The following is a 15,212-nucleotide window of genomic DNA, read 5'->3' as shown; positions in this document are numbered from 1 at the left end:
AAACATCATTCCCACAAGGACGTTGATGTATAAGGAGCTGAGTTGGGTTGAAGTAATGTTTTATTTAACACATAAAGTGGCTGACACATACACTTGGGTAGTTATTTTTATTATAATAATTTTCTGGAGGATTAAATTACTGACTGATGATATAATTGGTGAAAAGGTTAGTATGTTGGAAAGGAACAGGAGGGTTAAGAGAACCACAAATACGCTACAATAGGACAATTAAAAAAAAAAAAAATCTTTCTTTGTGCTGCTGGCTTTAATTTTCATTTGGGGCTAACATCTCAAATACTTTCAGCCCCATTTTTTTTTCTCCCCTTCCCAACATGTGGCTGCATCCGATACTGACCTCAGTATCACTGGCCAGAATAATTTCACTTTCCGTTCATCAGTTTTTATGATCTGAGGCTGTTTGCATTGTGTTTGTCATTGTACCTCACTTTCACTGTATGAACTTCGACACACTCACACCTGCGGGAGAGGTGAAGGAGGCTGCCGACCCGCTGTGAAGGAGGCAGCGGAGGGTTTGGAGCTGAACGCGGCCTGACAGACAGCTCTTTCACCGGAGAACTACTTCCGGCGTGACAAGCAAGCGCATGCTTCCCTGGTGTGGATTATAAATCCGCGACATTACTGAGTAACACGACTTCCGGCATTTCTACGCTTATATATTTACCTTAGAAAATAAAAGTTCATCGACGGCTGGCGTGCTTGCTTATGTCTGTCTGTCTATTTATTAATTCATTCAAATGCATCAGTTCAGTCACATTAAGCAGTGGATATGTGAAGGTTATAAACAGACCGTGAATTTCTCAAGTAAACAAATAATCAAAATAAACTCACCCTGTAAAATATAAATAAAAAGCGACATATATCTGCGACATATAGCATATTAACATCAAGAGTTAAATAAAAATGTATTAGTCTAACATTTATGCTTCTGTATCAATGGTGGATAGCCTACTTTATGAAGGATATATTGTGATGGCTGTCACCTTTGACTACCACTGACGAGGGCACTTTATTTGAGAATTTGCATTTCCGATTAGAAGAGGAATTGGATATGCTCGAATAAGAAAAATAAGGCAAAATGACTACTTGTTATAGTTTTATAAAATGTATTATTAAATTCAGTTTATTCCCTGGTAAATCCACAGTCACCGAAAATAACTATTTTTATTTTACTGAAACAGAACGAACAAATATCTCAAACATCAGGGACTTCCTTGTGTGTAAGGTATTCGTTACAATCTGCAGGACCTTTATTATGAAGTTCAAGCGCCAACTCGGACCGGAAGTGTGTTGTGTTATTGTCGCTAGCTTGTAAAAAAATGTTTCTTCCTCCGCCTCCTTGCTAGCAGAGCAGCTCAGCTAGCTAGCAGACAACCTCACCAAACCTTATAGTTTCTGTTGTTATTATTATTATGAATTAATTGATCACTGTAGTATAGTCGACTGGGGTTTTCCATAAATCTGACAACAAGCCATCTTTCAAAATGAACATACGAAACGCGAGGGTAAGTTTGCTGCCAAGCGTCTCCCCCAGCCATGCAATCCCACCGAGCTAATCTGAGCTAGTCAGGCTAACCAGCTAACGTACGGATTAAATAACCCGATACACAGCAGCGTTCAGATTATGTCACGGTGTGTATAATAATTGACTGTCATTCATTTGATTTATTTCTCCCTCACACAGCCGGAGGACCTTATGAATATGCAGCACTGCAACCTGCTGTGTCTTCCAGAAAACTACCAGATGAAATACTATTTCTATCACGGACTGTCCTGGCCTCAGGTGACTTATAATATTATTATTTATTATGCAGCATACAGTTTCTGCCGACATTATTAGCACCCATCAAACATATTCTGACACTCCACAAGTCCAGATAGTTAACAGTTTTTCTCCATTGTCCACCTTCTCAGCTCTCATACATTGCTGAAGACGAAAATGGCAAAATAGTGGGTTACGTGTTGGCAAAGATGTGAGTAACTTTATGTTTACCCATATTAAGTCAGTAGATGGTGTTAGGTAGGTGTGTGTGTGTGTGTGTGTGTGTGTGACATTTAGTGATGGTGATCTTTACACTGTTTCCAGGGAGGAGGATCCGGATGATGTTCCCCATGGCCATATCACATCCCTGGTGAGTCAAGACAGACACACAAAACACATCATATCCTGCTGTTTGGTCGCATTAGGTTCTCTCTTCTTTACCCTTTTCAGTCATGGATCCCCTTTGAAATATTTTTTATTAGCCAGTTACCCCTCAACAAGTGCAAAAATAAATAAATAAATAAATATTGGGAGGAATAAAAGCCTATGTAAAAGGGTCCAGTCCGGCTCTATCAGTGTCTGAAACAACAACAACCTGATACTGTTATTGCTGCCTCAAATCCATTTTCTTGGATTTTTTTTTTCTGGCTTACTCGTCATAGTGAACAAATGTCCTCACTCGGCTGCCACTGGAGCAGGTTTAAACCAGACACACACGTTTGACAACTTCGGGAAACCTGTAGGGAATAGTGAACACAACATGAGGTTTATCAAGCTTTTACATTTTAAGGTTATTACAGCATAGGCTTTCTGTTTTGGGACTTATGCGTGACTGACTGACTGACTGACAGTGTTGTTGTTGTCAGGCTTGGGTCAACTGGCTTGTTTTGAGATGTACCTGCGTTGTGTTTTCCAGGCTGTGAAGCGCTCGCACAGACGTTTGGGTCTGGCTCAGAAGCTGATGGATCAGGCCAGCCGAGCCATGATAGAAAATTTCAACGCTAAATACGTCTCGCTTCATGTTCGCAAAAGGTAATGCCCACATTCAGCTTGCCAAGTTATGTTCTTTTGACACTAGGTTCCTTTTTTTTTTTTTGTTAATAATTTGCCACTTCCCTCTTTACAAATTACCAGTGGCTTTGAATACATCATATTGTTTGTCAGCTTATGACTCCTTTTCCTGTCTTTGTAGCAATCGAGCAGCTTTACACCTGTACTCCAACACACTGAAATTCCAGTAAGTCCAAAGCATTTCCTATTCCTGATGCTTTTATCTTGTGCCAGTCTTAGGTCGTATTATATTCTATTGTTGCATGTAACCTTATTTGTACACGTGCTAGTTGATATTCCCGCATGTCTCTCCACAGGATTAGCGAAGTAGAACCTAAATACTATGCAGACGGGGAGGATGCTTACGCCATGAAGAGAGACTTGGCCCACATGGCTGATGAGGTGACTTTATTCACATGGTGCACCGCTGAAATGAGTTTCACTCCTTGTTGTAGGCTGGCAGGATATTTTACACCGCTGAACAATGCTGAGCTCATGCGTCCTGACCGTCAGTGTGTTGTTTTCTGAATGTTGGTCCCACAGCTGAGGAAGCCTGGGGTGCGCGTGCTGGGCCAGGAGGCGCCGTCCGCCCAGAGTCTGTCGGGATCCGGCGACCAGGAGAGAGAGGGGGAGAGAGACAGCGGGGGAGAGAGCAAAGAGCTGAGCGAAGTCAGCGAGGCCACAGAAAGCACAGATGTTAAAGATTCCTCCTCCGACTCGCAATGACACCGCCATCCTAGCAATTTTTAAATTCATCACTCGCTTCCCCTTTTTATCTCCCATTTGACAATATTTTTGGCTTTACAAACTGTGACCATCTGTGCATCTAAGCCGTTCACACATTATCACTGTTTTGTTTTCCTTTTTTTTTCTTATTTTTGGGCGGGAAGGGGCTCAGATCTCTCTTTACACTTTTGTGACCAGCAGAGGAGACCTGGAGGGAGATGAAACGAATGGAAATGTTTTCTGAGTGAAACTGGTCTCAAAGATTTTAATGGACCGCTGTTGTTGTTGCTATGATGGGCCACAGCTCCTGTTAAGATTTACAAAACAACTGAAAGCATAAAACGGTGATTTTCAATTTGTCTCAATCAGGTCTCTCAAGTATTTCACCAAAATACTTCAAATAAACGTTTCAAATAATACTTGTGGTACTGCATTTGCTTCAGTGTCTATGTAGTAAGTGTTCAGTCATTACTGTGCGAAAAGGTAGTGATATATAGAAGTATGCTAACTGAAATGTCATTATCTTGATTAATTAAATTATTTAATTAAGATTTGAATGCAAACTCCTGGCTGTAACTTTTGTAAGATAAACTGAGAAGCATGCGATTCCTGTCAAGCTTCCAAGAGGTTTTTGACCTTGAAAGAAAAAGCTGATACAAAGTCCCAAGAAGTCAATACAAAGCCCTTTTCTTCACTGAACTGAAAGATGTCAGGGACAAATTTCTACCATGTCCGCTGGAATTTCAGGGCCTCACAAAAGTTACAGCAGACGTTCAGTGTGAATAACAGATTTCAAATCCACTATTTTTAATCGGGAGGTTCCCTTCTTCTATTATGTGCATTTTTTTAGACTGATCGGAAGAAAGCAATTTAGTCAAATTCAGCCGGATTGTGCAACAGAGTTTGACTTCTTGTTAGAGGAAGGAAACATGAGTGAGAGAGAAGTAGCTGACAGCCAACAGAAAAAGCTGCAGAGAAACAAGTGGAGTGAAGTTGGTGCTCTTGGTGACAAAACACAGCGGCCTTTTCACACTTTTTGACATTTAACACCTTTTAGCTGGCAGTGGGAGATGCAGACAACACTGCAACACCTCATCGTGCAAAGAGATGAGAATGAAATGCACAGTGACATTAACCAGTAACGGTTTGTGTTTGTTTGTTTGTTTTTTGCTGCAAATGTTAAAGCACAAGACATAGAAAATATTGGGTCTTGAAATTTCCTTTGAGCTTTTGTTTCACTGCTTGCTGTTTCACTAAATGTGGCACTGCAATTTTTAAGTTACCAGCTTTACTTTCTGTTTAGAAGTTGGGGTAAAATTAGAGGCATACAGTGTTTAAGCACACAGTGAGGTGCTGTGATCCTCATTATACCAGGTGGTTTCACTGATTAACACACCTTTCTAGTAGAGAAAGGAGGAACTAATCAGTGAAGTCAGCTGATGTTGTGTTTGGCTGCAATGAAAACCTGCAGATCTCTCAGGCCTGCACAGCATATGGTTGAGAAGCCATGCTGCACAGCTTCAAGGTGGCATGAAAGAGAGTGGTGGGGCTTGACACAGGTTCTCACTCACCGTGCCTGCACAATCATCCACTGATGTCTCATAGTGAATGTGTGAGACTACGATAAAGGGTGAGAAATAGAGAGCAGTGAAGCATTATGTGTGTGTCAGAGAAAGAGAGAGCGAGAGAGAGAGTTGAGTTCCACTCCACCCACACCCATCCGTGTCCAATGTGAGGGGGAGGTGAAACAGTTGAGAGCTTACTGTGCCATTAACTGGCATTATTTAGTTTCCTCAGTCTGGAGAAGACACGAGTCGAGACAGCTCCCCAGGTAGGACGCCCATTTGGGTGCTTTGAATTCTGGTTATTTATTGATCTTTCTTTAGAAGACAATGTGGACTTTGTCACCTTTCAGGTCCAATAAAAGCATTTTTGTACTGTACAGTGCAAAAACATTCTTATGAAGGATAATTTTGCTTGATTACAGTTTAGTTTTTATTGGCTTCAGACATAGTCCTCTGGCAATAAACGCTTCATAGTTCAGTCTTGGTGTTTATATGTTGGGACTTGTCAAAACTTACAGTGGAATGTGCATTAATATAACAGTGAACCTGATGAGCATTCCTAGTGAAGCTAAGACTAACATTAATAAAATATTACTGCTAATTGTGACGACAGTCTCCATGCTGGAGGTGGTGATTCATGGGTGATCACATAGAAAAAGAATGGAAGGGCTGATGGAAAAGGGCGACAGAGAATGGAAAAATGAGACTCATTCCCTCTTTTTACTGTAAGTTTTGGGTTTGTTGTTTTGCAGAGGAGTGATTTTAAGCTTGACAATTGAGAAACTGTGGCAATTCTGGGAGAATTTTAGCTGAAGAGAATGCTGATCAGTGATGTTTGGTGTTGAAAGAAAGGGGAAGTCACCACCACAGAGAGAGAGAATGTGTGTCATGCTTGTGCACAGAGGGTAGTGATCCACCAAAGAAACACCCTGGCCTTCCCTTTTCTGAAGTGCACTACAGCTCTTCCTAATAAAGGGTTATCTCAGCAACAGGCAACAGACAACAGAGAGCGACAAGGCTGCTGATCCTCGCTTCATCAAAAGCCTTTTTAAGTGGGTCATGTGTTAGACTCACTCTCAGGCATTTTATGGCATGGAACCACGAGGAACAAGGTCAAGCCGCAGCATTCATGAAGACTTCTGTCTTCTCATGTGTTTCCACCTGGCAGCGCTGTGTGTCTCTTCTCCACCCAAACATGAAGAAAGGACTGGTCTGGATTGTGCAATGCTGACACTATAAGGAATATTTTGTACAAGGTTATTTGTTGTCGCAGCGTGTGATGACAACAAATGAAAAATAAACCCAGTGACAGACTAGGTTCAACAGATGAGTGTGAATGAAGAATAATAAGGGATGCTCTTATTCAGATTAACTTCCCCCATATCTCAATTAAACCAAGCACAGAAAGCAGGAAAGAGTATTTTTCTGATAGATAGATAGATAGATAGATACTTTATTCATCCCGCAGGAAATTCACAGTTTTTCAGCAGTATCCACAGATTACAGATTAAATAAAATAAAGGAAAGATAAAAAAAAATAAAGAATAAGATCTAAGTACAACAGAATAAGATCTGAGTACAACAGAATAAGATCTAAGTACAAGCCAGTGTGCAAAAAGCAATGTGCAAAAAAAAAAAAAAACAGAAAAAAACTTGTGCATGGGTGTATAAAATGTGCATAGAGATAGGTCAATGTGCAAATTTAGAAGAAATATACAGTATACACATGATAAATAGCAGTAAGCAATATAAACACTATAAACAAGGATTATAGTGCATAAAAGAGTTTTCATATTGAATCAGTGAAACCACCTGTAAGCTACAACACAAACATCCTCTCGGTGTTGCGCGCCATGTTGCACCTATTTTTAAGCCAACTGAAATACTGCTGGTGCTATTTTTGCACCTCGCTGCAATTCTGCAGCGTGAGCGGTGCAGGCAGCACATGCCAACTGGCTTGCTAGTGGCTGTACAGTCAACAGGGCAGAGCTGAGAAAGACCAGTTTCAAGAGATGTGTTACAGTAAGGCGAGCATGCTCTTTTCACTCTTTCTGTGGCGGGAGAAGAGGGGCTGGTGAAGTCTGGGGAGTGAGAACGTGTGTTAAGTAGATGAGCATACTGGAGCGCAGCAGCAGGTTACAGGCCTTGAATTCTGCCACACTTTGTCCAGGAAGGGGGGTCAAAAATAGCTGGCTTATACTCACACACCCAAACACACGATGATTCTGTGAAAGTGTCAGTGCAGCTGTTACCCTGAATAACATGAAGATACTGTCATTTCCCTTTGACAGAATTCCACCCTGTTGGAGCAACAATGACATCCCATGTGAAACTCAGAAAGGACAAAATTGGTACAGTGGACTATGACACACAGATCAAAGGTAAAGGAACTGCCATTTTACTTGTACTGTTCTAGCAATCTCCCCTTTGGTCATAATCACGTCTCTCTTGATCAACATGTTCTTGTTCAAACCTGTTACCCACTAATAAGCAGTTTCAGGCCCAGTGCATGACTTCCCAGAATCAGCCGTGCTTACTTTGCTTTCTTTTTCACTTTCCTTCGGTTGTCACTCTTTCTTCTTCTCTGTCTCTGTCAGAGGTGCGTTCCCAGCTCGTGGACCAGCTGAAGGTGCTGGACTTGCAGCTGGAGCTGAAGAGCCAGCAGCTGCAGGACCTGACCGACTATCTGCGGCGACGGGCGGAGATTGAAGGCGAGTACGCCCGCTCCCTGGACAAACTGGCTGAGAGGTTCTCTTCCAGAATCAAGAGGTAGGGGAGGTCAGGACGTCCCGCGTCTGACAGATGGCACACTTTGCCATCGATGACTGATTGGGAGATGACTGATGCACTGAATGACTGATATGGGGACACTGTCTCCAAGCATTTTTACGTGAACATACCTTACAATCTTTTCATCTCCCTGCTCCCCCCTTTCCCACCCTCGTGTCATACTCATCAGGAAGGAGCCCAGTGGCCAATCAGTGGCTCAGGTCTGGTTGGCTCTTCTGTCCCAGACCCGGCAGGAGAGCAAGGACCACAGCGGACTGAGTGACAGCTGCAGTAACTTCCTCATTCAGCCTCTCACACACTGTCTGGAGTACACGCAGCGCTTGGCCAGGAAGGTACTAACACAAGCACTAACCTCAGAGGCATAAATACAGTCTCTATGGACTGATATAATTTACCGCAATGCTTTTTGGGCTCATTAGCTGTGCTATAATTATCCATCCCACCAACTCTGTCGCTCTCTGTGCTCTTGACCTTGTGTCTTTAACCTTCCTGCTGTTGTTTGTCTGTCTATGATCTTTCACTGTTTCCCTATCACACTTTTTGGTTGCTTTGTCTCTTCTACGTGTTTCCAGAGCAAAGACATCTGTACCCAGTTACAAGATGGACTTCTGAGGGTCACCACAGAGCTGCAGACCGTAAGTGGGAAATCAATTACCCAAAAACATTTTCCACTTCCTAAGCAAATACAGGAAAGTATTGCTGAGTGTGTTTTGTTTGTGTGTGTTTGTGTGTGTATGTGTAGACATGGAGGACGTACTACCAGTACCACTCAGAATATGTGTCTGCAGACGGGAAGCTGAAAGAAGCAGAGAAACTAGAAGAAAAGCAGAAGCAGAGTGCTGCCAAGAAACTCGAGAGGTTGATAGAAAAAGTAAACAGTCCTTTCTCTCAGCCAACACTCTCATTCTCATATTTAGTGCTATATGTGTGTGTGTCTCTTTTGCCTCTTACCAATACTTGTTCATGGCCAATACAGAGACAGCGTAAGGTCAAAGAGATCCACCTGCAGTGTAGCAAGGCCCGAAACGAGTACCTCCTGAACCTGGCTGCAGCCAACACGTCCATGAATAAGTACTACCTCCAAGACATTTCCACTCTCATAGATGTGAGTACACCAGATCACAGCCCTGTCTTCACTCTGTGTCCCTGTTACATAAACAAACACTAACACACTGTGTTTGCCCAGAGACAGTCAAGTGGTTATGTTCCCTAACTTCTGGAGCCACGTGTGTGATACCACTGGCCTGTGGGCCAAACCTACCGTAGCTCTCTGCACTGTGTCTGCCTCTCTGCCTATATGGAAATCTAAAATATGAACATATATGCCCCTGCACCAGAGAAATGTTGCCATATGTTACATATGCCAATCATATATGGGCCAAACACACACACCTCTCTGGATATGGTGCCATACTCTATGTGTAGCCCATAAATGCTTAACAATTAGGTGTAACTTATACACTGTGTGTGCATATACTGTATGAAAACCACCCACACCTGCTAAACATACATTACAGGTGCTGACTCATTTGATTATAAATAAAGGTGACACATGTATTTCCTATATGTATTAGACATAGTTGTTCACATATGGAAATGTGCCAAATTCAAATATGTTTCATATATGGGTATTTAATATGGATATATATACTATATCCATATATATACTATATACTAACACTTTGTAAACTGATTTTAAAAAGTGCTCTATAAGTAAAAATTATATTATTATTATTATTAGTAGTAGTAGTAGTAGTATTGAAATCCCACTATCACACCACTGAAAAAAGCTAAAAATACTTAAAGGATTTTTCACCTCTCTAAATAAGTCATAACCCACAAATGATGCGTGTACCTCTAAAAAATAATTAACAAGATGCATCATCCCTCTAATTTTCATCAAAATCAGAGCAGTGATGTAGTTATGGTCTTTTCTAAAGTGGTGGCACAGATATCAGCTGAGATAATATGTCTGATGGATGGCCAGACAAACACAGCAACAGTGTAGTGAGTAGTATCATCCCCTGAAACTGGTGGCCGCCTCTCACATTTCATTGTCTCCCTCAGTGTTCAGATGCAGGGTACCACCTCACCCTGGGCCGGGTGATGCGGGCCTACCTGTCCAGTCGCTGGCGGGTCCAGCAGAACCTGGGCACAGGGCTGCAGCAGCTCCAAGGGACCGTGGCTGAACTGGACCAGAACCAGGACAGGGACATTCTCCTGCAGGACCACAACAACACTTTTTGTATGCCCGTTCGCTTCCAGTACCAGCCCCATGACGGCGACCAGGTCTGTGCGTGCGTGTGTGTGTGCGTGCATGCATGCATTTCATGTCTTTTGGTGCAAGTGTGTGGATCTTGTTCTCGTTTAGCTCCAGCTCTACATCCTCCTTTTGTCTTTCAGGTGTCTGAGGTCAGTGCGGAGTGTGAAATGAGGTGTGATCTGGAGACCAGGTTCAAGCAGATTCAGACCAGACTGACAGCGGTCACCCAGGAAACAGAGGAGGTACGTCACCCTCCATCCTTTACAATTACACCTTATCTTCTTCTAGAGGATATGTGCACGTTCACTTATACTGTACCTCTGTGACTTCTCTGCCACTGCCTGTCAGGCCAGTAGGAGCTTGAAGGCAGCCTGCTCTTCGCTGTTGGAGAGTGTCAGTGATGATGACCTCGAGCTCGGCAGTGGCAGCGGTCTGCCTCAGGAGGGCAGCACCGAGAACCTGGCCAGCAAATCCAGCATAGCCCGCCGCAGAGCCAACCAGCAGGAAATAGAAAACCTCTACCTCACTGTGAGTCAATACATAAGACTAATAGACCCTGATGGCATACTATCTTGGCAGTTTATGATTCACAGTTAGTGGGCATGTAGATGTCACTGCGGTTTTGAGTAATGGCAGTGGTGCCAAAAATCACAGTAGATGATGGCGATGACATGATACTGATAATGTTTCTATTTTTACTATTTTTTTTTTTTTTAACAGAAAGTAAAAGAGTACCTGGTTGGCAGTTCTCTTGTATCAAAGCTGCAAGCCAAGCATGATCTGCTGAAAGTTGCTGTGGAAAAAGGTAGCATGCACTTCTGCAATTCACACATGAAACACCACAAGGCAAAATTATGACCCACACTGTTATCTGAAGACATGCAATACATTGTGGTGTATGATGTGGACTTAGAAAAATAAACAGTCATAAACGGTTGTTCCCTTTTCTCACTCTAGTCTCTAGTATCACCTTGCTGTCCCGTTTCTCTGGCATAGATGTTACTGTCCTGCTCTGAGTCAAGCCTTTTCTAATCTATTCCATTTTTATTTTTCATCCTAGCTGAAGCAACAAATGGTCATCAGCCCAGGTAGAGTCTATTTTCTTCTTACAGGCCATGTAGAGTCACTAATTTCAAACATGTGCAATGTGTACTTTAAAAAAATATTGATGACATAGATATAAAATAATGATGAATTGGGGTAGATCTTTTAGTGGTGGTTGTATCTCATTCTGCAGGTACAACACAAAGTCTGTCCGCGTGAGGAAAAATCACTCAAGTGCCAGTTTGACTCACAACCAAAAACTCTTCAGTGGAGACATGCTGTCCTTCATACAGGTAGATACCATCCTGACTACACCATTCCTGTCTTTTTTGCTTTATAAACATTTCTGTCCCTCAGTCTAATGATGTATTTGTTAACAATTTCCTTCATTTCCCGGTACATCACTTCAGACGATTGCCATTTTTGAAATTAATCTCTAAATTTGTTCCATTCAGGCATCAGGACAGCAGATTCCACTCGTTGTGGAAAGCTGTGTTCGCTTCATTAACCTCAATGGTGAGCATTATAGATCGACCATTTATCACAATAGCCAAGACAATCGATCAGTTATGATAATATTTCGAATATTTGTCTGTCCATCAGGTCTCCACCATGAGGGGATATTTCGGGTGCCAGGGTCTCAGATGGAAGTCAACAACCTGAGGGATGCATTTGAGAGAGGTAGGGGTGTGTGTGTGTGTCTGTATGTATGCTGGCAGAGTTCATTTGACATGTGGTGTAGCTCCCTCCCCCCATTTTTTGGAGCATTAATAACGTGGGGCAGTTTGCTCTGGGCTCCCCCTGCAGGAGAGGACCCCCTGGCCGAGAGGAGCTACGACCTGGACTCAGTGGCTGGAGTGCTGAAGCTCTACTTCAGAGGCCTGGAGAATCCCCTCTTCCCCATCGACAGCACCAACCAGCTGCTGGAGTGTGCCCGTAAGTCTGTCCAAGTGTGTGTATGAAGCAATGGAGTGTGTGTGTGGAGTTTGTTGGCACACAGCAGGAGCTTACCTTATCTTATTTCACCTATCATATTTCACCTGCCTTTCTCAGAAACAGAGAACGAGGCCAACAGAGCAGCTCAGCTCAAAACGGTCGTCTCCTCCTACCCGGCGCCTGTCATTATTGTCATGAGATACCTCTTTGCATTCCTTCATCAGTGAGTATCATCACACATGGTCACCGTCATTAAACGAGTAATCAAAAACAAAGCAAAAAAACGAAAAAGTTCAAGAGCAAGAGTTGAAGGCAAGTCATTTTTTTTCATTTAGAGGAAGTGGAAGGAGCTGAAAAGGACAAAGTATGCTTTTGTTTGTTTTCTCATACATGCTGGCTCTGATGCGATAGGAGCTTGATGTATGTTTAAATTCCTCTGCTGCACCTTTTGCCTCTCAATTTCTTTCTCTTTCAGTCTTTGATTGCCTAATAATTGCCGTTCTCTCCCTCCTTGTTTACCTTTCTCCTCCTTCACCCCCAGTGTGTCGCAGTACAGTGACGAGAACATGATGCAGCCTTACAACCTGGCTGTGTGCTTTGGCCCCAGTCTGATAAGAGGGGCGCGCGACGATGACGTGGTCACCCTGCAGGCTCAGATCAATGCCCTCGTGAAGAGCATCATCCTCCTGCATGAAAACATCTTCCCGAGCCAGACTGAGGTGGAGGGGCCTGTGTATGAGAAATGCATGACACTGGAGCAGGATGACTGGTAAGATCAATCACACGTGCAAGTACAGAGAGCGTATGTGCATACATGTAGGCACAAACATGGCCACACTGTGCAACAATGATCGTCTGTGGTCACTTTGTTTACAGTGAGCCGATCATCGAGGAGGGAGACGGGGAGTCAGAGTACGCCCAAATTAAAGATGGTAAGAAAGGCCATGTGTTCATAATGAAAACAAAAATTAACCACCACACACTGAAATGACTTCACTGAAACTTTATTAGAGCGAACAATGCATTTCACCTGTTATTTCTTCAGGTTCACTCAGCAAAATTAAGTGGTCAAGTGTGGTAAATGGGCTAAATTTCATTCTACTGCTGTCCCTCTACAGCACTAGATAGGAAGGTGAATGTGTCCAGGGAGTCCTGTTCACTGCCATGTGCTCAGTTTCTCCCTTTTTAAAAAAAAAAAAAAAAAAAAAAGCTGTGATGCTATTTGTCTTCATAGTGTATAATAGAAAACTATGTCCCAAAGTGATCTGTGCTGCAGACGTGGAAACTGGATCCTCAGCTGACCACAGCACCAGCTTATCTGCAGCATCGACACAGAAAAAAGGAGTGCGCTCTCGGGCCAACAGCAGAAGTACCCCTGACCAAAGTGGCGTCAGGTCTGGGCCAGCAGGGGGCAGCGTCACTCCAGGTGCAAAGTTCATGCTCCAGCTTCCCAAAGGGCCACAGGGCAGGCCGCTGAGGACCGGCTCTCCTGGCTTTGCACGCAGAGAGTAAGTGCCTTTTTACACAGCTATCTTGTTGTGGTGATAAGAGGAATGAACATGAGGCTTTTTTTTTTAATCTCTTTGTTATCTTCTGCAGGTGGCAGGACCACTCAGCCTCTGAGGACGGCACTGTTCAAGTCGACAAGGTCTGTATTGTTTCTCATTTAGTTTTAAATTACTTCTCCTTAATAACTGACAACAGTGAACCAGTGCTATTATCAAACCCAATAAGTGAAGATAATTAGAAGCTCCCCGGCTGGAAGGGGGGCAGCGAAGAAAGAGCCTTTGTGTTTTCCCTCTTTCTCATCACTTTTATTTATATAATCTCGCAGGAGGTTTGCCGCCAGATGGACTCTGTCTTCAAGGAGCTCCTCTCTCGACAAGTGCAGCAGGAACCCTCGCCTGCCGCCTCCTCTCCCTCTGCCCAACCCACCCAGGGGAAAGGAAAGCGCGAGGGACGAAGGGGGAGATGAGCAGTGCTGTTTGTGGCAGCACTGGACTGATAACAGACTGGGATTAATGATGAGATGAGAGAATGCAGGTGTAGGGTGATGCACAGCGACAGACGTTATCGGTACATTCATTTCTGCAGGGCTGAGATCGCTGACCCAGGGCCTCTCTGTGGAGACAGCAGCTCTGAACGGGCGTCTCTCCACGGGGCGGCTTCCTTCTCCGAGGCCTTTGTGTTAGCGTTGTAAAGCACAGCCGTGTGGCCACTGCACACATCACAGTGCAATGTGTAAGACTACTTGAAATGGATTGATGTGTTCTTGTATGGCTGAATGTAGTGATGCAGATTGATGTGTGTGTGTATTCATGTGTCTGTTAATGTCTCAATATTAAACTGTGTCCAGTTTACACCAAAATCTTACAGTAATTGCAATTATTTAACAATATAGTTTTCTTAAAGGGCCTTAAATTTCCCTATTACCGCCCCTCCTCTGTCTTACTCACACACACACGCACACATACATACACACAGAGAGACACACACACACACACACAAATGCTTCATGAAATGTTTGAATAAACTAGAGGGAGTCACTAAGACAGAAAAACTGTGAATTCAGTAGCTGTAATGAATTTCTATTCGTCTGTCATAGATACATATTTTTATCTTGTTTCACAAAATTGATATTTTTCTGTATATCCGGGTTCTATGGCAAATAAATAATTTGAATATTCTGACTTGTGTGTCCTATTCCACTTCTTCTTCCTCTTCTTACTTAACTTCCGGCAAACTGGATGCTAAACCGAGCTGTGTCCTATTATGGGAAAAAAAGAGAACTGGCAAATTTGAGCTGTATGAGTGATTATTATCATAAACCTCAGACACCAAAAGTACAAATGAAAGTTTATTTTTAAAGGGAATATTTCTGCAAATCCAATTTACAGTAAATGTGCGAGGTTCTTGTTGGAAAAAAAAAAATCTAGCGTTCTACAGCAGAACATGTGAACTATGTTGGAGAGGTGCTGGACTGGTTGGAGACTTCACACACATGTTTTGGGACTGACCAAAGCTCTTGGATTTCTGCAAGAATATTCAAAAGGAGATT

General features: G+C 43.0%; 2 protein-coding genes across 4 annotated transcripts; both read left to right on the top strand.

Moving 5' to 3' along the window:
* The first annotated feature begins 1,325 nt into the window (after positions 1-1,325).
* Positions 1,326-3,975, top strand: naa10 (N-alpha-acetyltransferase 10, NatA catalytic subuni). 2 transcript variants are annotated; one of them, XM_030056775.1, is made up of 8 exons: positions 1,326-1,523; positions 1,703-1,801; positions 1,933-1,991; positions 2,105-2,150; positions 2,697-2,812; positions 2,973-3,017; positions 3,148-3,232; positions 3,365-3,975. In XM_030056775.1, exons 1-8 carry the CDS (start codon positions 1,503-1,505, stop codon positions 3,554-3,556), a joined length of 663 nt encoding a protein of 220 aa, XP_029912635.1. In that variant the 5' UTR covers positions 1,326-1,502; the 3' UTR covers positions 3,557-3,975. The 2 variants fall into 2 exon arrangements, with proteins under 2 accessions (XP_029912635.1, XP_029912636.1); XM_030056776.1 differs by having other exon boundaries at positions 1,328-1,523; positions 3,374-3,975.
* Positions 3,976-5,028: 1,053 nt separating this feature from the next.
* LOC115362133 (rho GTPase-activating protein 4-like) lies at positions 5,029-14,844 on the top strand. Of its 2 annotated transcripts, none has more exons than XM_030055949.1 (22): positions 5,029-5,186; positions 7,413-7,502; positions 7,719-7,890; positions 8,081-8,243; positions 8,484-8,546; positions 8,654-8,782; positions 8,888-9,016; positions 9,979-10,200; positions 10,315-10,416; positions 10,523-10,702; positions 10,895-10,979; positions 11,235-11,262; positions 11,412-11,511; positions 11,674-11,734; positions 11,822-11,899; positions 12,026-12,154; positions 12,272-12,377; positions 12,696-12,923; positions 13,031-13,086; positions 13,416-13,662; positions 13,754-13,802; positions 13,989-14,844. In XM_030055949.1, exons 1-22 carry the CDS (start codon positions 5,165-5,167, stop codon positions 14,127-14,129), a joined length of 2,580 nt encoding a protein of 859 aa, XP_029911809.1. In that variant the 5' UTR covers positions 5,029-5,164; the 3' UTR covers positions 14,130-14,844. The 2 variants fall into 2 exon arrangements, with proteins under 2 accessions (XP_029911809.1, XP_029911810.1); XM_030055950.1 differs by lacking the exon at positions 5,029-5,186 and adding an exon at positions 5,241-5,387.
* Positions 14,845-15,212: the final 368 nt, after the last annotated feature.

The sequence above is a fragment of the Myripristis murdjan genome, chromosome 7 (genome assembly GCF_902150065.1).
Source record: "Myripristis murdjan chromosome 7, fMyrMur1.1, whole genome shotgun sequence".
NCBI lineage: Eukaryota > Metazoa > Chordata > Actinopteri > Holocentriformes > Holocentridae > Myripristis > Myripristis murdjan.
Note: the sequence above shows the minus strand (reverse complement) of the source record. Positions and strands in the feature narration are given on the sequence as shown.